Source organism: Grammomys surdaster, unplaced genomic scaffold (assembly GCF_004785775.1).
Source record: "Grammomys surdaster isolate TR1022 unplaced genomic scaffold, NIH_TR_1.0 332635, whole genome shotgun sequence".
NCBI lineage: Eukaryota > Metazoa > Chordata > Mammalia > Rodentia > Muridae > Grammomys > Grammomys surdaster.
In genome coordinates, this window is record NW_021627860.1 from 68,377 (window position 1) to 88,667 (window position 20,291).

The window sequence follows — 20,291 nt, forward strand, 5'->3', positions numbered from 1 at the left end:
TTTTCATCCTAACAGGTTAAGATTCTGAACTAAAGAGAAAATAATTGTTAGATGCTGCTCATTTGTAATCTCTCCCTGGCTCCATAAACCCTAACCTTTCTATGCTCACACCCCAGAGTATGCAAACTAGACAGGCAATTAGTGGCCTCACAGAGTCTCTAGGAAAATCTGAGAGGGTAGAGTGTAGTGAACGTTGGGTTCATCAAGCCTGTGCTGCATCTCGTTTCACCTTGGCTATGATGCTAGGAAGGTGCTGTTGCTGCTGTCTGCATATGAGACAGTTGCAAACCCTGAAGCTAAAGTAACTCTGGCTAAGCGGCGAGACTCGAATTCATCTAGTCTGTGTGGATGCTGATCAGATTATGACACTCAGTATTCTGTGATGGATACAGACAGACAGATAGACAGACAGAAAGAAAGAAAGAAAGAAAGAAAGAAAGAAAGAAAGAAAGAAAGAAAAGGAAGAAAGAAAGAAAGAAAGAAAAGAAAGAGAATAAATGAAAGTTTAATTCTAGGTATCCATCCAAGAGAAATAAAAACATTTCCAAAAAGACATAATTATATTTTAATTTTAAAAATTAGAAAATATATTTGTAGCACTTTAGATAACTCTGAGTATTATGCTAAGTGAAAACAAACAGTAAAATGCTCAGAGTATCTGAGCTTACTATGTTCAGGGCCAAAAGGAGGATGAAAGGCATGGGGTGCTAGAAACTTTTGGAAATGTTGCAGTGTTGTTGATTGGGGCTAGAGTTGTGTGTGTGTGTGTGTGTCTGTGTGTCTATGTGTGTGTGTGTGTGTGTGTGTGTGTGTGTGTCTGTGTGTCTGTGTGTGTCTGTGTGTGTTTGTGTGTGCATGCATATATATGCAAAAATAATCAACTTTGTACTGACAAGTACATTAATATATTTTACAGTATGTTAGTTATGCCTCGACAGAGTGATTTTATTCACTCATTGTTTACAGCGCTAGGGATCAAACTCAGGACCTTGCATACACTAGGTAGGTACTCGACCACAAAGCTCAACAGAATGATTTTTCAATAAAACTGATTAGAATCATTTAGATGAATGCAAGTAAAAATTTCCCCACTGATTCAGAGCTAAACCACAAAGCATGACTGTAACAGGCCTTATCTTTATATTTCAGGTAAATAGATACAAGCCAGACACCAAAACCAAGATTCACATATCTTCCCAGGGTAAAAATTACAACCCTTGTGATATTTGCTAAACTTTGTTAATCTTGAATTTCTTTCTTCTTGTCTTCTTAAAATCTAGAATGGTCAGCTGGAGTGTGTACGCTGGATGGTAAGTGAGACAGAAGCTATCGCAGAACTGAGCTGTTCCAAGGACTTCCCAAGCCTCATTCATTATGCAGGGTGCTATGGGCAGGTATGGAATTTCTATGTATCTTCTCTTTCATGTCTACTTAGTTTTTATTATTAGGTCATCAAAATCAAAACATAACATCATAAATAAATTCAAAGACTTTATGAACATTGATATTTATTGTAATATTTTATAATGAAGATGTGTTTAAAACACCCAGAGATCTCAAGGCATAAATAGTGAAGGTAATTATATTCATAGAGTAGAATTTTATGGAGAAGTGTTAATTACACAATGCTAATAAAAATATATGATGTAAAACTTTCAATGTAATTTGGTACCAACTTTAAATTTTGTAGGAAAAGAAACGGAAAGTAGGACCAGAAAAAAAAAAATACAGCTCAACGTAGTTCCAGTCATCTTTGTGAATAATGAAACTATAATTGGCTTTTAAAGATTTTTTTGCATTTTTCTATTTTTTTATAATGAATATTTTTAACATTGATCACAAAGAAAAATGGTGATGATTTGTTGAGCACAAAACCAAACCCCAAGTCTTTATAAGGCATCAATCAAGGACGCCTCATCAGGACAAGGAGGAGCAGGGAGATTAAATGCAAGACTCTCAGGACTAATCTCTGCATGGGTGCCTGTGAGATGCTCCACGGGTAAAAGCACTGACTTCGGTAAAAGCCTACTTCAGTCCCCAGAGCCCACGTGCATGTGGAAGAAAAGGGCTGACTCCAGAAAGTTGTCTTCCAGCCCACAAGTGCATACACGCACACGCACACGCACGTACTGATAATAAACTAAAATTGAATTTCTCCATTAGAAAACTCTTGCCATTATGTGTTAATGTACACAGAGCTCAGTCCCAGATTGTCTCCACCTCCCATTGAAGTTGATAGTTAAAATTATCTTTTAAAAATGCTGAGACTGCAAAATGTCAATCTCAAACTTTTAAATAAACAACAAGGAAATCAGTGTAGTATTAAAATAGATCTAATCAAATTGTGGCAAAGCAAATTGCTTCTCGTGTATCTAACCAGACCCTCTTTGGCTTTTCCCAGTGGCAGTAAATGCGGTGTTGCCAATAAGAAATCATGCTCTTTGTTTGAGCATGCCAACCCCGTTTCTTAAAAGGCTAGAAAATGTTACCATAGGCTTTCTTCCCCTTTTGTGCTGTTACTTGCTTTTTGAGATGAGGTCTCTGTGTGGAGTCTCAACTATCCAGGAACTCATTACAGGCAGGCCTCACTGATCTTCCCACCTCTGCTTTCTGAGATTAGAAGTATGTACCATCATGCCTAAGTTGGTCTTTCTTTAGTAGTAACCATACTAGCTGAAAGTTTGTTCTGCACCAGAGCATCATCAATTAATATAACACATCAATGAACTAAAGTAGATAGAGCATATGTATATAGACACACACACATACACACATATGCACATATATGCCCTTTGTATGTCAAACACACATATAGATGTTTCCTTTGCGTGACATACTCCAGGCCACTGGATTTTATGTAAATTATTTAATACTCAAAGCAATCCTATAAGAGCTTGCTTATTCCAGTGGATGAAGAAACTGAAGGTGGAAAGTTAAATAAATGGTTTATACATTGTCTCATATCTATTAAGAATAAAAACTAATTTCCAGTCCTGTCTTTTTTTTCCAGTCTTCAGAACCAGAGTTGCTTTGTCTGTATCTGCACTGATGGGTTGTACAGATTATTGAATGCCATCGGTAGAGCAGAAGACGACTTTCTATAATTTTACTTAACATGTGACAGCTGGAGTACCTCACACAGGCCATTGAAATAAGAAGCTGTCTAAATGCATGAAATTTTTTAAAAAGAGCAGGAAGAACACTGAAATTTTCAATAATTCACTGTCTTTAAAATATCAGGATCAGATGGCTTGCACTGTCTCACCCACTGTTACAAAAACAGCCAAAAACAATTATTACACAAATAGCAAGAATGTGTTACTGTTGTACTTTTACTAGAAAGGAGAATCAAAGTTTTCCAAAATTTCTCTGGTATCTGACGACTGCTAACCTTCGTAAGTCATTTTTGGTATTGAGAAAATGTATTAAACAGTGTGATCAATGGCTTTACATCTCTGATTTCATTTGCTCATTCAAAGCCTAATTGGCTCTTTCCAGTGTTCGCAGAAAGACTGCATACCTGGGTCCAGGAAGGGAGAGAATAAAAGCTCACAGGCATGTTCTGAGGCTCTGGGCAAATGACTAGGCATTCAACGTTCCTCAGGAAATTGTCAGTTAGATGCCAGTTTCTTTATTCAAGTCTCACAGCATGTTTCTCAGAATTCTTAGCTGTTGGAATAGAACAAAGGACATACCCCTTGTGAAAGGACTGCAAGAGCTGCTGCTTACTGAGCTAAAATCAGGGGAAAGGTGGAATCTAATCTGGTGACCTATCCGAAGAGACTTCTCAGCCATTAGCTTCACGCTGGGATTCATCCTGAGGTGGTTCTGGGATAAGATGCATTTGTATGACATAAAATGCAGATTTGAGGGAAGCCATCCAGTGGTACCCTTCAAAGAACAGACTACCCCCTACCCCGTGGAAAATATAGAGGCACATTTGATCTGCCAATTCTGTCCAGTGACATCCTCCATCCGCCACCGCCACTTATGTAACAGCTAGCCTGCAGAGTAGCTGAACTTGGAACCGTTACAAGGCTAATATTTCCACAAGGAAGATTGCTATTGAACAGTTTTTTAATGGATTCAGCACATGCAAGTCTTTCTCTGCTGGGCAGGCACTAGAGTGTGTTCTGATTTTGTTTCTTCAGTAAATACCTTTGGAAAGGATAGGACTAACCAAAGAAAATTGCTCTCTGCTTCCTCTGCTTGCTCTCTGCCCTCCTATAGATCTGTAAAGAACAGGCTCTGGTTGACTCCCAATTTGTGTCCTTTTTCTTGTAAAAGTTACCTTTAAAGATTCCAATACCACGGGGTGGCCAGCAGTTTTAGTGGACTCCTGGAGTGATAGATTGTTAGGTGATAGGAATTGATTTTCCTCATCTTGACACTTGAAGTCTCGGAGGGTGCAATTATTTCACTGTCTGGCTATCCCTAGCAGAAATAGCTACAGGGGAGCATGAAGGTGAAAGCCTGGGGGGACTGGAGGAGCAAGTCAGGGGTGTCCTTTCAGAGGCCTGCTCTCCCTCCCCAGTAGGGAAGCTGCTGGCAGAACAATTGAGACAGAACTGTGTTCATTCAAAGCCATCCTCTGTGCATAGCTTGAACATTTAATTCAAACATGAAGATTCAGGTCGCTGTGCCCAGACTCTTGAAGCAGATATCCTGCCTGCAGCTGCTATGGGGCATGTCAGCCTGTCCTGCCTTGGTACATGGTCTAAGGGGCTGTGTGATATGCAACATCAAATCTGTGACTCCATTTGGTTTTTGAGTCTTTCATGGGCCATGTAGTCAAAATGTTCTACAGAAGCAGCTTACCTGTGTAATGCTGCACACCTGTGCACTGTGCCTAGCCTTCATTTTACACATTGGTCCGGAGAAAATTTGGTGTTTTTTAGAGTCTCCTTTTGAATTGAGAAAAGGCTCACAGAATCTTGTAAATGATCCGAGGCAGCAAAAGGCCTGCTGAGGAGGAGGATGTATCCACATGCTCTGGCGCTGTTCTGAGATTCACTTTAATTAGAGAAATATTCCCTCCTGGACTTTATTATTTCATTGGCCATTGTTTCACAGTCAACGGGGCACACATAAGTAAACAATCTGAAAGATCTGTTGTTGGAGATGAAGGAAAAGTAGAAAAATCTATTCATGTTTCATTTTTGTTTCTGTTTTGCTTTTTTTTTTTTTTGTAAGTCTTGCTATGTAGCATAGGCTAATGGAGAACTTGAGATCCTCGCATTTTAGTTCCCCCAAAACTTGGGATTACAGTTGGCAGAAAATCCTTTGATTAGCATGAGCATAAATCTCCAAGCACTAATCATGAAAAGGTATTACTAACTCAGAGCTCCAAAGCCTGCGGGCTGACAGTTAACCAGAGTTCACTCTGAGCCTAAAGTCACTATAGAATCATGCCAGCTAGAATCAGGGCTGTCAGGGAAATGAGCAATTGTGGGAATCTGTGCTCAGAAGATGGAAAACAGAGTCACAGAGATTATTGAACCTAGTGCCAGGCGTCTGGGGTTTAATCCTACCAAGTCCTAGCTTTGCATGCAAGTATGTAGAAAGAATAAAAAGAAAGAATTCAAATCAAGACAAGAGAAGAAAAAAAAGAGGGTCTCCTGTGCCTTTGTGTCTTTATCTATAAGACAGGAAAAGGGTACTTTCCTCATAGGTGATCTGAGGACTTAATGAGGAAAAGCACACTGCCCAGCCCAGTTTACTCATTCAATAAATGTTGGCTGCTATGGCAACTGGACATATTCCAATTTGTTGATTTTATTACTATCAGTGTAGTTTGTTTACTTATTTTACTTTAAGTAAGGCATAAGACAAACTTACCAAGGAATTATTTTAGCCTTGATATGTTTAATCAATTCCTACATGTATGTTTCATTACATACATCTTGGTCCCTGTATCCTACTTTACAATAAGTGATTAATAATTATTATTATCGTAAAAATATTAATGACTTTTTTTTACGTCTTCATATCTGGATAGATTGTGGTTGAATCTCTAAAGTGATACTGTATTTTGTTTGATGATCTACTGTTTCAAACAAAGCTGACCCCTTCTGGTTGTACCACAAACTGTAGAGATTTTATTGATACCAGTAATAAAACTGTGACATACATTTCAATTAAACTTTTATTAGACTTTGTTCAGCACATCTTATAAATTGCATGTATTAATTGCCTCTTTAAAGGGCTTGCATTGCCTTTGGGAACACTTAAAATGCAATGTTAAAACAGGTTATCCAAAGACCAGAAAATTCTCACAAGAGGAAATCAGTATATGAGAGAAGTTCTTGGTCCATAGATGTAAGTTGAATGCATACTTAGATATGTTGATGGCTGGATGTGTGGGCGGGTTGATGGATCAATGGACAGACTTTATATTGGAGAGTTATTCTTCAAAACAGAAACAATACAGACAAATTTCTTTATCTATGTGACTGCTTTTAATGTTCTCTGAAAGCAATACTTACCAAAAATGAAGATCTGATACTACATTCTTCTACCATGTTTTCCTACAAGGAAGGAGGAAAAACAACACAAATAGATAGACATACAGACACACAGGGGTAGGGGGACAGAAGGAAGGGAAGGGGGAATGGGGAGAGGAAGAGATAAAAGGTGGCTAGGAGGGTGGTAGACATCAATAAATGTGTATCTAGTCCATATATCCATCAATGAAGGCCTTCATAGTTGGATAAATGGCCATTATCTCTCCTGCTTATGTTTTGATGCATTTGTCAAATAAGTCACCATTTTATCCTAGGACTCTGCATCTCTATGTGCCCCAGAATCAGAGCCCAATAATGGGTGTGAAAGATTTTATGTGAAAACCAGGATAACTGCTATCTTCACATATATTTTGAAATCCATTCACATAATCAGAAGATCACTTCTATTGTCCCTTTGGGTAGTGCCCATCGAAATGGTGTGACAGGCAAGTTTTTATTGCTTTACAAGATAGAGTATAAAGGTCAATTGCCTTATCTTAATATTGTATATATTTTTAGTTTTTATAAGCTTTTAACAATTAGATTTTATATGGTACCTTTTTCAAATACATATTTTGTTGTTGTTTGTTTTCTCATCCATTTCCCATCCCCCATCTTTTCCTTAAGCCAACTTACCCCAGTATCTTCCTTTCTACTCTCATATCACATGTGACTCTTTGACCTTTTGTCCCCCTCTCCTTTCCTTTGTACTTCTTGTTCTATTCTCATGGTCTTTTATCTAATTTCCTATGAAAGAACTGTACTATAGAAAAGAGACTATGACCATGGCAACTCTTATACAGGACATTTAATTGTGGCTGGCTTATAGGTTCAGAGGGTCAGTCCATTATCATCAAGGCAGGAAGCATGGCAGTATCCAGGCAGATATGGTGCTGGAGTAGGAACTGAGAGTTCTACATCTTCTAAAGGCCAGTAAGAGAAGACTTGCATCCAGGCAGCTAGGAGGAGGGTCTTAAAGCCCACATCCACAATGATACACTTCCGCCAACAAGACCACACCTACTCCAACAAGGCCACATGTCCTAATAGTGCCACTCCCTGGGCCAAGCATATTCACACCACCACATGCCTTGTGTGAGTCTTAGGTAAGGTCTCCAATAGCCACTACAAGAAAAGATAAGTAGCTATTTAACTGTTTAGCTGGTACTGGTCAGAATACTCAGGAGCCAGGGAAACTTTATTTTCTCACACAGCCCTTGCCTGTCTTATTCTACCTGACCCTTTCCCAAGGGCCCTACATTTTTCTCTACATTACCACATCTGGGATAATTCCTAGACTCAAAAAAAAAAAAGTCATACTCTATGGCAGACAATCCCATTACTAAAAGTCAAAACAGTATGATTTTAGTGTTTGTACAGGAAGAATGAGCTACACTAGAACATTCAATTGAATCTGAAAAATAGAAAAGATTCCATGACAAGACATTTTATAAATAAGACATTTCAAAATATCTTGAACTCTTTTGAGCTTTACTTGTTAAAGGAAGCCAGTAGAAATTAGACAATATTTCTTACTCTCCTGGATAGTTTTATGTCAACTTGACACAAGCTTAAAGTCATCTGGGAAGAAGAAATCTTAACTCAGAAAATACCTCAGTAGTATCTGGCTGTATAGGGCATTTTCTTAATTAGAGATTGATGGGGGAGGACCCAGCCCATTGTGGATGGTGCCATCCCTGGGCTGATGGTCCTGGATTCTACAAGAAAGCATGCTGAGCAAATCATGGGGAGCAAAACAGTAACCAGCCACCTCTCCATGGCCTCAGCATCAGCCTCTGCTCTGATTTCCTCGGTGATGGACTATGATGTGGAAGCATCCCCAACTTGCTTTTGGTCATAGTGTTTTATCTCAGCAATAGTAACTCTGATTAAGACACTTCTGGTTTTTTAATTTATAAAACAAGGTTCATTTGGATGATTTCTTAAAATCTCTTCCAATATTCAGTTTTAAGAATCCATGGTTTATTATCCTGGAACAAACCAAGTCACCCCCAGCTTGAAAATGACCTATTGAAGAGGTCTTGTTCTGTGTTTGGAGAGACTGCCTTTTTCATCTGTCAGTACTATCTTTAATCCTGATGTACTTCTACTTGTTGAGACTTTGTTTTTGTTGTTGCTTTTGAGCCTTCATTTTTGTTTTGTTTATGGAGAAAGGGTCTCTCAATGTACCCTGGCTGTCATGGAACTTGCTATGTAGACCAGTCTGGTCATGAAGCCATAGAGATCCACGTGCCTCTGCCTCCCAAGCTTCAACCCACTGACAGTTTTTAAATGATACCCATGGAAGCAAAGACGAGGGGGTCAGATCTCCTGGAGGTAGAGTTATAGGCAAATGCGGGTGCTAGCAACTGAGCTTGGGTCTTAAAAAGCAGTGGTCACCCTGAGCTTACCTCCCTAGTCCCATTGTTGACATTTTTAAAGTGCTAAGATTGCATAACACAATAACCTGTTTCTAAGTAAAAGAAATCCAGTATTTTATCCCTAGTTAGCTAGAAAAAAGTAAGACAGCCATTCTTTTGAACCATTTTGAGCCATTCATTGTCTCAAGCACATGAAAACATTATCCATTCTGGTTCCAACATCAGTTCCAATTTTCTGTGAGCTGGCCTTTGCAGAAGAGAGTTAAGCCTATCAGGATTTTCTTCTCCAATTTCTAAATCTCAACTTGAGTCTCTAGGCTCAGCCTCACTTCATTTTTGGGGAGACCCTTGACTCTCTACAAAGTTCATTTACATATGTAGCTAGTATTTCATCCTGATTTCCTGGGTGCATTCTTGCTCAGATGTAGGAATCACTTCCACTTTCCTCGTCTTGTCTTTGAAGGGTCTAACTCCAGCTTGTTTGCTTGGACAGAGTGTAGCACAAATATTTCGTCTGTCCTCTGTGTCTCACATACCTTAGTAAACAGTGCCCTAAACCAGCAGAGAGGAAAACATGAAAGGAGTTGGCTGTTTGGATCCAACATTCCTTTAGCAGATTAACTGGCATGTTCAAAAGATGAAGGCAAATGTAATCCAAAAAAACAAAAGTACAAAAAGTTCATGACCAATCTGAACAAATAACCAGAGGGGGTCAAAAATCCTTTAAAAGGTTAAGGAGAAAAAAGTTCAAGGCTATTTCAAACACATGATCATCTTTTTAAATGTTATGTTCCACCCACTCAGCTTCACGCTGTTGTTTTTACCATTCCCACTCCTTTAAACTTTATATTTAATTCTTCTATTTTAAAACAGTGAAACCCCATCTCCTTGCTTTCTCCAAAAGCCATGGCATGAAAATACCACATGTCATTCGGTGGGTGACCCACAAACAGATTATGATGAAACATCCTGGCTACTTGCTCTAGGCCTCTGCTTTTGAAAGATTTGGTCTCTGAGCCTTTGGTCCCTTCCATTTAGGGTGACGAAAAAGAAATCATAATACTTTTAAAATACTACCTGCCTTTGGTCAGAAACAAAGACAAGAAGTTCCTGCTTTGTCTCAGCAAGGCTATCTTGTACTCGACAGCTTAGTGTGTTGATTCGTGTTCAGTGATTCAGGATGTTCAGGATTAGGACTCATGGATTTGTAATGTAAATGTAAGAGTAAATGGAGTTTAGTAGTCTAAAACCTTGTGATAATCAGCTTGAAGCATATGAGCAGCTTAACAGCATTGAAAGTATTGCCTTAAGAGACTTGACTCAAAAGACCTGGATTTGGGTTCCAACTTCAGATCTGTCTAGGTATGTGAGTGTGAGGACAGAGACTTTCTGCGAATATTTTCTCCTTTGGTGTTGTAAGTAACAAGACCGTTTCCAAAGTGACTTCCCACTTTCAAAATCCTCTATGTGATCCTCTTTCTCTTTTAAGTTAGACCCCTAACTTTCCAATGCACACTAAATGGGAATCTTCTTTTAATATGATAAGCAATATTTGATGTTATATACTGCTCATGAGTTAAAAATACTCTTTCCTTCTGTCTTTATATTCAACTTCTCTGCACAACAGTCCACTCATTCCAAGTACTCTTATGTTTATAGGAAAAGATTCTTCTGTGGCTTCTTCAGTTCATGCAAGAACAAGGCATCTCATTGGATGAAGTGGACCAGGAAGGCAATAGCGCAGTTCATGTGGCCTCACAACATGGCTACCTTGGATGCATACAGGTACATAGCCTGCTGTTTCAAAGTCAGGAAGGGGTATCTTGAGAAACAAAACAGGGAGATGGGAAGGGGATAGGAGGGAAGGAAGGAAGGAACCATAGTGGGAAGAGGAGAATTTTGTTCTTTAGGAAAATACTAAATCAGCTTTTGTGTTATCGACTAGGAGTGGTAAGCTAGACAATAATTTCCTTTCTCTGTGGTGGAACTGGGCTTCACAAATGCACTCAAAAGGCCCAAAGTTAGAAAAGCTAGGCAGTTGACCCCCTGGGCCTTCATCAGGCCAGGCAGAGCCTCAAATAGCCTCAGACTTCTAGCCCAACACACCTTCCAAACAGTCTCATGTACACAGTAATAGCTAGAGATTATTAAGCAGAGCCACAGGGGAAGGGAGAGAATTGTGGCCACTGACCTAAGTCACGAGGTGAGCCCTGAGTGGCCATAGGGTCTCTACAGGATGAGAAGACTACATCTGAGACAAAACAATGGACAGCGAGAGCCAGCTGCTCAGAAAATCTTGAGAATGTATGCCAAAACCATGATATGACAGTGAGGAGATTAATAAAAGCAAAAAAGCCAAGAATCCCAGGAAGAGGACCTGCATTCACACACCAAGAGGGAGAGCTAACCTAAGAGGGAATATTCCGAATACCTGTATGTCCTCACATCTGGGTTGGCAATTACTCATCTCCTAATTTAAGATACCAACTTGGAAAGGAGTGATAAGAAGTAGGAAAGTGTAGAGTGGAGAGAAAGTCAAAATTCTTACCAATACATGCAAAATTATTCAAAAGAATGGTGGTGCTTTTCTGTGGAAGAAAGACATATGAATGAAGATTTTTGTTTAAAAAAAAAAGTTGCATCCTTTTCATTTGATGAAACGGTGCTTAAGAATCCTGAAATCAACATTTCATAAGCTACTAAGTGGCTGAAGCCCGAAGAAACCCAGGTCGTATTACTATTTCTATTTAAATTTTAGATATTTCCTTTTTAATATATGAAAAGAAGTGGTCGGTCCTTCCTGGGCATCCATCATCCCACTTCACACAGATGATGTTTTTGGCACTAGATGCCATGGAAACTTGAATAACTCAGATGGGATCTATACACCGTGTGTGAGATTAAAAAATAATAATGATGAGAGACTAGAGCAAGTAAGAAGTCTTCTGGGTGGAAAGGGGACCACGACTGCAGGGATCAGTCAAGGGCAGGAATAACAATGCATATTTATCCTGAGTCTCTTGGAGCTGCTTGCTGACAGGGTCACTGTGACACCCTGAGAAGGGGCCAGAGGGGAAGGAAGTGGCTTTATGGAAAGCTGGCCTTTCATGGCGAGCAATCATTAAAAGGAGAATGATCTCCTTTGATGATCTCTTTGATGATCTCTGAGTCTAGCAGCTTATGATAGTAAACACAACTCTTTTGGGGGGTTGGAAATCGTCACTACCAAAATAAGCTGAGTTTTCAGTATCATTGTGTCATCAAAGAATATGTCAGGATCAGCAAGGTGCTAATAGTCATGTGACAGCCTCCTTGCAGACTCTAACAACATCACAGTCTTATTACGAAAACATTGTCATGTTTTAAAGCCACTGTTTTCAGCTATGCCCTGTGAAATATCCCTCTCCTCTGTTCACAATACATTGGCCAAATGCCATAACTTCTCTACTTGCTTTTGGCTGTTAAATTTTACTTCAGAACAGTTGTAAACCTCAATATTAGGTCTGATTCAAACACTGTTGTTCTTCTCCACACTCAGAGCGTAGATGAGAGAGACACATGAGGCTTGACTAGCTTTTAACATATCTTGTGGGACCCTACCCTCCCCCATTCCAACTGCATTGTCAAAAACAAAGAGAAGGCATTGAGAAAGAAATCCAAATGTCCTCTTATTCAGCTGGGAAAGGCTATGGCTTCCTTGGAAGTCATTGCTTCATGGCCTCTTCATCTGGTTCTGCTCAGTGTCGTGTTCTATGGCAACCTCGAGGTATTTCAGGGATCCTCCTGTGTCTCTCCATTAGTATTTGACATGAGAGATCTAGCTCCTGCTTTGCCTCCTTTATCCCATACAGTTTCTTCCATCTATGATGCATCCACTGTCCACTATCCTAGAGAACCCTCTCCCTTGGGAAAGAGTCAAGTTCACACTAAGCTCTCTACTATGACATCTACTCAAGCTGTATCTTTCCCATGGCCCCAGTAACCTGCTTCTTCTCAGTCCCTCCATTCCACTATAGCAGTGGTTCTCAACCTTCCAAAAGCTCTTTAATATGGTTCCTCATGTTGCGATGACCCTCAACCATAAAATTATTTTCATTGCTACTTCATAACTAATTTTCTACTGAATTGTAATGTAAAATCTGTTTTCTAAGGGTCTTAGGCAACTCTATGAAAGGGTTGTTTGACCCTCATAGGGTCTCTACAGGGTCATCCACAGGTAGAGAATCCCTGCCCTGTACCATTCCTTTCTTTCCAGTTGTTTTATTCTTCATCATGTAGGCCTAGCAAGACCTAAGCAAATGTCATTCCCAAACCAGTTACCCAAAAGAATAAGAACAGACGGAATTCCATTCTCCATACCCTACAGGTACCTCTGGCTTTAAGAATGTTTTCTTTTGGACCGCCAACCATCAAAATGACAAAATACCACAAACATTGCACTGTTTATCTCATAGAAGAAAGGGTTTGGTGAATCTGCCCTCTAGGCTACAGGTAGGGAAGAAAGGAATAATATCAGTTTGGTCCTATCTTTGTTGGCTCTGAAGGGAGAAGCCTCTAACATCAGCTAGGAAGATCACTAGCAACGCTTTGCTCTGAATTGGTGTTTCCCACCGAATACCATGGTTTCTGATAATTGGCTTTGGAATAATAAGAAATTTCTATCCAGCATTCTGTTAAATTTTAAAAAATTAAAAAAAGAAAAGTTTGGAGGGAAGTCCTGGGTCTAGAGAAATGGTTCAACCTTTAAGAATACTTGCTGTTCTTTCAAAGGTTCCAAGTACAGTTTCCAGCACCTACACTAGGCAATTCACAACCATCAACAAACAACTCCAGCTCTAGGGATCTGATGCCTTCTTCTGGACTCTTTATGCAGGACGCACGCGCGCGTGCGCGCACGCACACACGCATGCACGCACTCACACACACACAAATCTGTTTAATAAAAAGAAAGTCCCGATACAATCACATGTTTTTGTATTTTCTGGCAGACCCTGGTGGAGTATGGAGCAAATGTCACGATGCAGAACCACGCTGGGGAAAAGCCGTCCCAGAGTGCTGAGCGGCACGGGCACACCCTATGCTCCCGGTACCTCGTGGTGGTAGAGACATGCATGTCACTGGCCTCACAAGTGGTAAAGTTGACCAAGCAGCTGAAGGAGTAAGTGGTCACTTGATTCCTGCATTCTGACTTGGATTTCTTGTGCTTAGATCTCAGCCAAGGGCTCTAAAGAGCTTCCTTCATCCTTGCTATAAAGGGAGTCTGGGCGTTCTCATCTTTTCTTCCTCCATCCGAAGTGCTCACAGCTTGTGTTCACACTGAACATAACAGCTCTAAGGAGGCAAAATGGTATTAAACCACGAGGTGCAAAGCAAGTTTGCCAGTAGAGAATTAGTCTTTGTAGAGAGAAAGCATCTGTCTGCATTCATGTACTTCAGGAACATGCAGGGTGACTTGGGCAGCTCCCAGGCATCATCTCTGGCCTTTCAGTCTTAATGTAGGGAATCAGAAAGAGTGTAAGAAAGGAGAGGACTAGAGAGAACTCCCATTTCCATTTTCTCAACAAGGGAAATAACAGGTAAGTGTCTTAATACCCAGCAGCAGCAAATGTATTGGAAAAAATGAAGCAGAGAGTTAATTAGCTTTCAGAATGGAAGTGTGACTTTTTAAAGTCATGTCTTTCCTTGACTGATTACCAAACTGGTATACATTATCCACCAGGTGTCAGGGGAGCATTCAGGAAGATGACCACAAAATAAAAACTTGAAGGAAATAGGAAAGGATATAAGTGTACTGGGTAGGATTCTAGAAACTAAGGAATTAGCCTGAAGAACCAACTTCAGCCCTTAGAGATCTTACAGAACAAATAGCAACTCCCATATTGAAGTTTTCTTGATAGTTGGAATCATGATTCCAACAAGTTGACAGATTAGTAGGAGAAAAACCTTTAAGCATTAAACTAAATTTTAGAAGAAAAATATAAAATGTAATTTTTAAGATTCACATACATTTAATAGTGATATTTATTGTGTACTATAGAACAATATAGTATAATACAATATTAGTATAATGGGTGATAAATATACTCTAGTTTTTAAAAAATTGTTTTTATTTTATGTGCATGAGTATTTTACCTGAGTATTTGTCTGTGTACTATGTGTGTGTGCCTGTTGTCCACATGGGCCAAAAGATGATGTCACCAGAACTCGGGGAACTAGTGTTACAGACAATTGTAAGCCACTTTGTGGGTGCCGGGAATCACTGCTCTGGAAGAGCAGCCAAAGCCTCTAGCCACTAACCCATCTCTACAGGCCTCTACCAGACATTAGTAAGGGGAAAGATATGTATCCTATATACATACATCTTACTTGGGGTTAAGACAGGATAGATAACCTACCTTAATGGTTGCAGGCATGTTACATGAGTCATGTAACACTGTGATGTGGCCTTGGACTCTGTGTCTTCCTTAAGCTCAGATATCCCCTTCTCTCTCTACATGCTGTCTCTTGTTTCAGAGATACATGCCTCTCCATCCTCGTGTTCCTGGCCTCTAAAGTAGTCTAAAGTAAATTTTTTATTTTCTAAAAAAAATTTAAACCTAAAACATAAAGGATTACCTATAAGAATCCACTACACAGTTAAACAAAACTCTATGACAGGTGAGCTGGGCAGACATCAAGATCTCATTGTAGCTGACTGTAGTTGAAGAAAGACTGTATATTAGTTAATAACCTAATGACTCACTAAGTTATTTTCCACAGTGAACAGACTCTTACATAAGTCTTTATGTTCTTACATAGCTTCCTGAAAATAAATCCTGGATAGCAAATAGTTAGAATAGAAGGCATGCATTTTGAAAGTATAAATAGAGGGGCTGGGACTATAACTCAGTGGTAGAGCAGTTCCTGGACATGCAGAGTCCCTGGGTTCAATCCTAAAATGATGGAGATATAAGTAGATGTTACCCAAGGCCTTTCCAAAGAGGTCACAGCATCATCCACTCCCTCCAGTGATGAATGGATATATCCAAAGAGGAACTTTAAAATCATCCAATAGAATGTTTTTCCTGAAGTTTCACACTCAGAAAAATAGACTTCTTTAAATCTCAGCTTTTATACCCAACTCTGATTCTTTTTCATAGGTTGCTGTTTTATTAATGAACTTTGCAAAATCAAGTTCCTGACCACTCTCTGTTAATTATTCTGAGATAAACAATCCCTAAGCCCTGACAGACAATAGTCATCAATTGTCTTGAAATCCAAGTATTATGGACAAACATTGTTAGCCCAGTGACAAGATAAAATACGTAAAGGGCTCTTGTGGGCACTGATTGTTCATGTATTATGTACTTCAGTAAAGTAGGAAAACCCAGAAGTGTATATGGAGAAATTCCAGATACAGCCTCAGAGTTATGTGTCTTTTAGGCTGTGGGATATCAATAACAAACAGGGGCAGTTGGGAAATAATTTACAAGGGAGGAAAACACCTGACCTTTGCCCATTGTGAGCTCTGGGACCAGATAGCCCTGAATGTTGCCACTGCTGCTTCTGTTCCTCCTCCTCCTCCTCCTCCTCCTCTTCCTCCTCCTCTTCCTCCTCCTCCTCCTCTTCCTCCTCCTCCTCCTCCTCTTCCTCCTCCTCCTTCTCTTCCTTCCTCCTCTTCCTACTTCTCCTTCTCTTCCTTCCTCCTCTTCCTTCTCTCCTTCCCCCTCTTCCTCCTCCTCCCTCCTTCTTTTCAAGTGTTGTCACCAATTGGTTGTAGCCACTGCTATTGTCTAAAAATGGCAAACTTCAGCTCTTCTGAAGTCCCTCTTAGCAAGCCGAGGTATTTGAAACTGAATTCTGCCTCCACCAGGAAGATACTAAGCCCTAATATTTCAGTGTAGCCTTATTTGGAAATCAGATATTTACAGGAGATATTGAGTCCAAGTAGGGTCATGAGGGTGAAGTTCTAACCCAATGTCAAGTATCCCTATAAAAAATGGAGACAGCCATATACACCGAGAGTACATCATGTAAACATGAAGGCAGTGTTCATCGGGGGATATCAACAAACCATGAAGCCAGCATTTGCCAGTAAAAAGTAGATCCTAGGGGACAGGGACAGGATAGACATCAACATATGCTCAGAAGGAAGCAACATGGCTAACTTTAATCTCACATTACTTAGGCCTCCCAAACTGTGGGGTGATACATTGCTTTGGTCGGGGGATGAAGAGGTGGTTTGCCAGTTAATAGCACATGCTGCTTTGGCAAAAGATCATTCCCAACACCTACATCATGTGGTTCACAACCACCTAGAACACTAGTGTCAAGGGATCTGACACCTTCTTCTGACCTCTGAGGTTGCAAGGCACATATGCAAGCACTCACATGTACACATAGGATAAAAATAAAAAATATTTTAAAAATTTCTTGTTGTTTAAAGCATCAGGTTTGTGATACTCTTATAGCCATCCTGGCACAGTGACATGGTATGAAAATAAAGTTTTCTCTCTGTGTTTAAGGCTGATAGAGTCTTTCTGGAAGCTTCCTTCAAATCTAAAGAATAAGAGTGTTCTCCATTGTTCTGGTAATTCCAGTCAACAGTCAACACAACTGATATCAAATGGGATTTTTTTAATTGTGTCATAATGACTGAAAGACACCTAGTTTTATATATATAATTTTCCTGTACCTACCTTAGCACCCACCCTCCCACCCCAAACCCCTGCTGTAGTTTTCTCCAGAACTTGGGCATGACTTTAGAGTGTGCACCTCTAATCAGCCCACTAGCTTGCTCATGTTCCCAGCGTAGTCTCTTTTTCTGAATAATGTCTGTGTTTCTGTTTTTTTTATAATTTTTCATTTTATTTTGTTTTCTGTGTATGAGTGTTTTGTTTGTACATGTCTGTGCACCATGGATGTGCCTGGTGTCTGAAGAAAAGGACATTGGATCCCCTGGAACTGTAGTTATACATGGTTATGAGCCACTATGTAGGTGTTATGATTCAAACCTGGGTCCTCTGGGAGAGCAGTTAATGCTCTTAACTACAGAGCCATCCCTCCAGCTCTCTTAAAATAAAACACACACACACACACACACACACACACACACACACACACATTTGACATGCATCCCAACTAGCACAGTGGAATGTATTCAGGGGTTGTAATCTTAAGTCAGTGTCAGCAAATAGCAAAGAGGGCAAAGCTCTCTAATCAACTATCTTTGTAAGAAGTTTGGTTGGGACACAGCCACACACATTCACACACATTCATCTGTGTGATGTGCAAGGTTAAAGCCATGCTACAAGGACAATTCTGAAAGCTTGGTGACTCCTGAGCCTAAAATATGGGCTATCTGGTTCGTTAAGAATTTGCTAGGTCCTGCTTTCAAAAACTGTGGATTTTGTTTTTATGCTGTTGCTTAAGATTTATCTTGATTTGTAATTTATGTATATGTGTGTGGGCCTGAGAATATATCTGTACCATGTGTGTACAGGTCACCATGGAGACCAGAAGAGGCATTGGGTCGCCTGGAGCTGGTATTACAAGTTGTTCTGAGTATCCCAGGGTGGGTACTAGGAATCAGCAAATGCACTTAGTGTCAGAGTCATCTGTCAAGCCCCATGACTAAGTTTGAATAAGTGAGTTTGGCAGTATAGGTGAGATGAAATAAGGTTACAGACTTGGCTTGGTTTGGAGGATGAATTGTTAGAAAGAATGCTGACCACTTCTAAGAAATACAAAGATACTGCAAGTTGCAAAAGACTATCAGGACCTGACTACATAGAAATACACAGACATAGTTGTTGGATATATGCAGCAATACCATACAAGAATGGGAGGCTTCCTCTAGTCTATACCTAAGATAAGGTAGCAATTGTAATACTTACAACCCCTCCATTTAGTTTGAAGCCCCAGCCCATGAGAGATCTTACAATTTTTATGCTAACCATATTAGTTTCCTGTTGCTTATAACAAACTATCACAAAATTACTGACTTAACAGAAAACATGTCTGCTTTACAGTTTTGTAGGTTAGGGGGGTCAGTGGGCATGTTGCAATGCTAAGATCTAGGTGTTTACAAGGTACTTTCCTAGAAAATGGGCTGTAGGTGAGTGTACTTTCTGCTCCTTCAGATTGCTGCAGAAGTAGCTTCTTGCATTTGGATGACTAGGTTCCTGCTATCCTTCCGGCTGCTAGATGGGTTACCTCAGCTGCATCCTGTAGCCCATAATCTCCTTTCTCTAGGTATGACATCAGCAGCAGGATCAAGTCCTTCCCATTCTTCTAACCTCTTTCTCACTTCGAAAGGCTTATATGAGTAGGGTAAAGTAGCCTCCACGTGAAACCTTCATATTACATCAGCTGTATTCAATGTTACTTCCTTTCTGCTATTAACATGGCATATTTATGCCTCCTTGGAATTTGGACATAGATAGACATTCTTGGTGAACTATATCAATACTACATATTGCATTCGATAAATACTTCTCATTCCTGTGGAATAAGAGTTAGTTTGCTTTAATCTCAGAATTTGGAAGGCTGAGGCAGAAGGTGCTCTATGGGTTCAAGGCCAGGCCAGTCTAAATAGTAAGCCCTAGGCCATACAAGGCTATAGAGTGAGACCTTGTCTCAAAAACTAAATATATGACTAAAACAGTGTCAGGTTGATTAACTAATAACAATTTCTATACTAATTAATATACATTTTCTAAATGATTTTTCTTCCTGTAGCTGTGACTTTCAACCTATTTTTCTTTTATCTTTAAAACACATTCTGTTACACATACTCTTACGTCCCGAGGAAACAGACTGTAACTGTGCATTATTTGTTTTTCATAAGAGAGTATAAAACTCTTTGTTACCCAAAGTACAAGTAGTTATCTTGTATTGTGTTTATATTTTTATGATTAGTAAACTGTTTGTAACTGTTGTAAACACTTTTTAAAATTTCTAAGAAAAGTGCCCCATGCCTTTAATCCCAGCACTAAGGAGGCAGACATAAGCAGAAGTCAGTGGGCTAGCCTGGTCTACACAGTGAGTTCCAAGCCATCTAGGGCTACACAGAGAGAGACCCAGTCTCAAAAACAAAGAAATACAATAGTTTAGAAACCATTAGTTATATTTTGAAATACATCCTTCTAGATCTTTGTTCTGGTGATGGAAGGGAGAGAGAAAATTTCCTAGAATAGTAGCTGGTTTAGTGACTTGCACCCATAATCCTGGTATTATTAGGCAGAGACAAGGAAGTCCCCTAAAGATTGCTGGCCAGCCACTCTAGCTGAACCATGAGCCCCAAGTTCAATGAGAAATCTTTCTCAAAAATCTAAGATGCAGAGCAATGAGGAAGAGATGTAACAGCAATTCCTGGTCTTCATGTGCACATTCATACATATATACACAAATACACACACAAATTAGA

At 39.8% G+C, this 20,291-nt stretch overlaps 1 protein-coding gene across 1 annotated transcript in view; it reads left to right on the forward strand.

The window, feature by feature from the left end:
• LOC114616594 (synphilin-1-like) overlaps positions 1 to 20,291 on the forward strand; it is a 69,104-nt gene that overhangs the window by 38,267 nt on the left and 10,546 nt on the right. The window contains exons 5-7 of the mRNA XM_028762022.1: positions 1,281 to 1,394; positions 10,544 to 10,669; positions 13,873 to 14,042. Of these exons, the coding sequence (XP_028617855.1) occupies positions 1,281 to 1,394; positions 10,544 to 10,669; positions 13,873 to 14,042 (410 nt within the window). The remainder of the gene's footprint in view (positions 1 to 1,280; positions 1,395 to 10,543; positions 10,670 to 13,872; positions 14,043 to 20,291) is intronic.